Source organism: Haliotis cracherodii, unplaced genomic scaffold, assembly GCF_022045235.1.
Source record: "Haliotis cracherodii isolate W230 unplaced genomic scaffold, xgHalCrac1.p SCAF_4, whole genome shotgun sequence".
Lineage (NCBI taxonomy): Eukaryota > Metazoa > Mollusca > Gastropoda > Lepetellida > Haliotidae > Haliotis > Haliotis cracherodii.
Genome location: NW_027266297.1, coordinates 43,192,503 through 43,196,809, shown reverse-complemented (window position 1 = coordinate 43,196,809; position 4,307 = coordinate 43,192,503). Strand labels below are relative to the sequence as shown.

General features: G+C 47.5%; 1 protein-coding gene across 1 annotated transcript; it reads right to left on the bottom strand.

Moving 5' to 3' along the window:
- Window positions 1–208: 208 nt before the first annotated feature.
- Window positions 209–2,369, bottom strand: LOC139479431 (neurofilament heavy polypeptide-like). Its single transcript, XM_071262281.1, has 4 exons — window positions 2,355–2,369; window positions 2,129–2,254; window positions 1,676–2,068; window positions 209–1,552 (listed from the first exon to the last, which is right to left on the bottom strand). The coding sequence occupies exons 1-4, from the start codon at window positions 2,367–2,369 to the stop codon at window positions 209–211; spliced, it is 1,878 nt and encodes a 625-aa protein (XP_071118382.1).
- Window positions 2,370–4,307: the final 1,938 nt, after the last annotated feature.

Genomic DNA, 4,307 nt, shown 5'->3' with positions numbered 1-4,307 from the left:
GCCCCTTAAGTGAGTGAATTAACTCAGCTCTGAACAATGAATCACTCATATCGTGGCATTGCGGCTTGGGGGGGGGGGGGGGGGGGGGACCCGCGATGTGTCGTTTCTCATACACTTAGTAATACAGCGTCACGCATTTCTATTGCAAACCCACGCGTGCAAGACATATGCATAACAAAATCGTTCAGTATTTATTAGTTTTATTTCATTAACAAGAAGTGTCACCTGAAGTGATAACCTTCGTTACGACAGTAATTCGTTTTAAAGAGTGTTCAAAGTTCGGGTCCTTCACCTCTTTGACTTTGGGGTCCCTCACCTCTTTGACTTTGGGGTCCCTCACCTCTTTGACTTTGGGGTCCTTCCCCTCTTTGACTTTGGGGTCCTTCGCCTCTTTGACTTTGAAGTCCCTCACCTCTTTGACTTTGGGGTCCCTCACCTCTTTGACTTTGGGGTCCCTCACCTCTTTGACTTTGGGGTCCCTCACCTCTTTGACTTTGGGGTCCTTCGCCTCTTTGACTTTGAAGTCCCTCACCTCTTTGACTTTGGGGTCCTTCCCCTCTTTGACTTTGGGGTCCTTCGCCTCTTTGACTTTGGGGTCCTTCACCTCTTTGACTTTGGGGTCCTTCACCTCTTTGACTTTGGGGTCCCTCACCTCTTTGACTTTGGGGTCCTTCCCCTCTTTGACTTTGGGGTCCTTCGCCTCTTTGACTTTGAAGTCCCTCACCTCTTTGACTTTGGGGTCCTTCACCTCTTTGACTTTGGGGTCCTTCACCTCTTTGACTTTGGGGTCCCTCACCTCTTTGACTTTGGGGTCCTTCCCCTCTTTGACTTTGGGGTCCTTCGCCTCTTTGACTTTGAAGTCCCTCACCTCTTTGACTTTGGGGTCCCTCACCTCTTTGACTTTGGGGTCCCTCACCTCTTTGACTTTGGGGTCCCTCACCTCTTTGACTTTGGGGTCCTTCCCCTCTTTGACTTTGGGGTCCTTCGCCTCTTTGACTTTGGGGTCCCTCACCTCTTTGACTTTGGGGTCCTTCACCTCTTTGACTTTGGGGTCCCTCACCTCTTTGACTTTGGGGTCCCTCACCTCTTTGACTTTGGGGGCCTTCGCCTCTTTGACTTTTAGGTCCTTCGCCTCTTTGACTTTGGGGTCCTTCCCCTCTTTGACTTTGGGGTCCTTCACCTCTTTGACTTTGGGGTCCTTCGCCTCTTTGGGATCCTTCACTTCTTTGGGGTCCTTCGCCTCTTTGACTTTGGGGTCCCTCACCTCTTTGACTTTGGGGTCCTTCGCCTCTTTGACTTTGGGGTCCTTCGCCTCTTTGACTTTGGGGTCCTTCACCTCTTTGACTTTGGGGTCCTTCGCCTCTTTGGGATCCTTCACTTCTTTGGGGTCCTTCACCTCTTTGACTTTGGGGTCCTTCGCCTCTTTGGGATCCTTCACCCCTTTGGGGTCCTTCACCTCTTTGGGGTCCTTCGCCTCTTTGGGATCCTTCACCTCTTTGGGGTCCTTCACCTCTTTGACTTTCGGGTCCTTCGCCTCTTTGGGATCCTTCACCTATTTGGGGTCCTTCACCTCTTTGACTTTGGGGTCCATCGTCTCTTTGGGATCCTTCACCTCTTTGGGGTTCTTCACCTCTTTGGGGTCCTTCGCCTCTTTGGGATCCTTCACCTATTTGACTTTGGGGTCCATCGTCTCTTTGGGATCCTTCACTTCTTTGGGGTCCTTCACCTCTTTGACTTTGGGGTCCTTCGCCTCTTTGGGATCCTTCACTTCTTTGGGGTCCTTCACCTCTTTGACTTTGGGGTCCTTCGCCTCTTTGGGATCCTTCACCCCTTTGGGGTCCTTCACCTCTTTGGGGTCCTTCGCCTCTTTGGGATCCTTCACCTCTTTGGGGTCCTTCGCCTCTTTGGGATCCTTCACCCCTTTGGGGTCCTTCACCTCTTTGGGGTCCTTCGCCTCTTTGGGGTCCTTCACCTCTTTGGGGTCCTTCGCCTCTTTGGGATCCTTCACCTCTTTGGGGTCCTTCACCTCTTTGACTTTCGGGTCCTTCGCCTCTTTGGGATCCTTCACCTATTTGGGGTCCTTCACCTCTTTGACTTTGGGGTCCATCGTCTCTTTGGGATCCTTCACCTCTTTGGGATCCTTCACCTCTTTGGGGTCCTTCGCCTCTTTGGGATCCTTCACCTCTTTGGGGTCCTTCACCGCTTTGACTTTGTGGTCCTTCGCCTCTTTGACTTTCGGGACCAGATTGACCTTCTATAGGGGGTGACGGTTTCGTTGTTGATAGTGGGCGCTTGCCTTCACTCTGAGGTGTTTGCGACCAACATGTGGCAACAAAGGCGAGCGCCAGCAGTACCAGGAACGTCTTCATGGTGAAAGTGATACTCATGTCTCGGCACAGCACAGCTTTTATACACTTCAAGTCCAAGCCAGATGGCACATCATTACCTCGCAGTAATTACCAATCGGTGTTGCGTGACTCTTTGCATTGTCATTGAAACAGTTTCGATGATTAAAACGTGACGCTTCAATTTAAGGCTCAATGAACGAAAGAGATAATGTAATTTGAACAGCACAATTGACGTGTACATAGCTTATTACACGCCTTAAGGAGATAAGAAATTGACGAGAATATATTCCAAATTACATCTGATGGAGCTGCTGTTACTTAATAATCAGCGAGTGACTGTTGTTTAACTCCGCGATGTTCCAGGCTATACCACGGCGGTCTGTACATAATCAAGCCTGGACCAGACAAACCAATGACTGATAAAATGAGCAACAATTCACGCTATCAGTCTCAATGACACACAATCAGTTACCGAACCTGGCCACCTGTTCCTCTATACTCGGCTCTGACGACAAGCACGGGATACAGGATTCCTGCTGGATTCAATTGTGTGTGTTGCTGCACATCCTTTGACAGTGGCTTATATCAGCAGTGTGTGGGCACATTGTTGTTGTAAGAAATTACTGCACAGCCTATGACGGTGGCTTATATCAGCAATGTGTCGGCACATTGTCGTTGTAAGAAAATACTGCACAGCCTATGACAGTGGCTTATATCAGCAGTGTGTCGGCACATTGTCGTTGTAAGAAAATACTGCACAGCCTGTGACAATGGCTTATATCAGCAGTGTGTCTACACATTGTCGTTGTAAGAAAATACTGCACAGCCTATGACAATAGCTTATATCAGCAGTGTGTCTGCACATTGTCGTTGTAAGAAAATACTGCACAGCCTGTGACAATGGCTTATATCAGCAGTGTGTCGGCACATTGTCGTTGTAAGAAATTACTGCAAAGCCTATGACAATGGCTTATATCATCATTGTGTCTGCACATTGTCGTTGTAAGAAAATACTGCACATTCTATGACAGTCGCTTATATCAGCAGTGTGTCGACACATTGTCGTTGTAAGAAAATACTGCACATCCTTTGACAGTGGCTTATATCAGCAGTGTGTCGGCACATTGTCGTTGTAAGAAATTACTGCACAGCCTAGGACAGTGGCTTATATCAGCAATGTGTCTGCACATTGTCGTTGTAAGAAATTACTGCACAGCCTATGACAATGGCTTATATCAGCAGTGTGTCGGCACATTGTCGTTGTAAGAAAATACTGCAAACCTATGACAATGGCTTATATCAGCAGTGTGTCGGCACATTGTCGTTGTAAGAAAATACTGCACAGCCTATGACAATGGCTTATATCAGCAGTGTGTCGACACATTGTCATTGTAAGAAATTACTGCACAGCCTAGGACAGTGGCTTATATCAGCAGTGTGTCGGCACATTGTCGTTGTAAGAAATTACTGCACAGTCTATGACAATGGCTTATATCAACAGTGTGTCTGCACATTGTCATTGTAAGAAAATACTGCACAGCCTATGACAGTGGCTTATATCAGCAGTGTGTCTGCACATTGTCATTGTAAGAAATTACTGCACAGCCTGTTATAGTGGCTTATATCAGCAGTGTGTCGACACATTGTCGTTGTAAGAAATTACTGCACAACCTATGACAGTGGCTTATATCAGCAGTGTGTCTGCACATTGTCGTTGTAAGAAAATACTGCACAGCCTGTGACAATGGCTTATATCAGCAGTGTGTCGGCACATTGTCGTTGTAAGAAATTACTGCACAACCTATGACAGTGGCTTATATCAGCAATGTGTCGGCACATTGTCGTTGTAAGAAAATACTGCACAGCCTATGACAGTGGCTTATATCAGCAGTGTTTCTGCACATTGTCGTTGTAAGAATTACTGCACAGCCTATGACAATGGCTTATATCAGCAGTGTG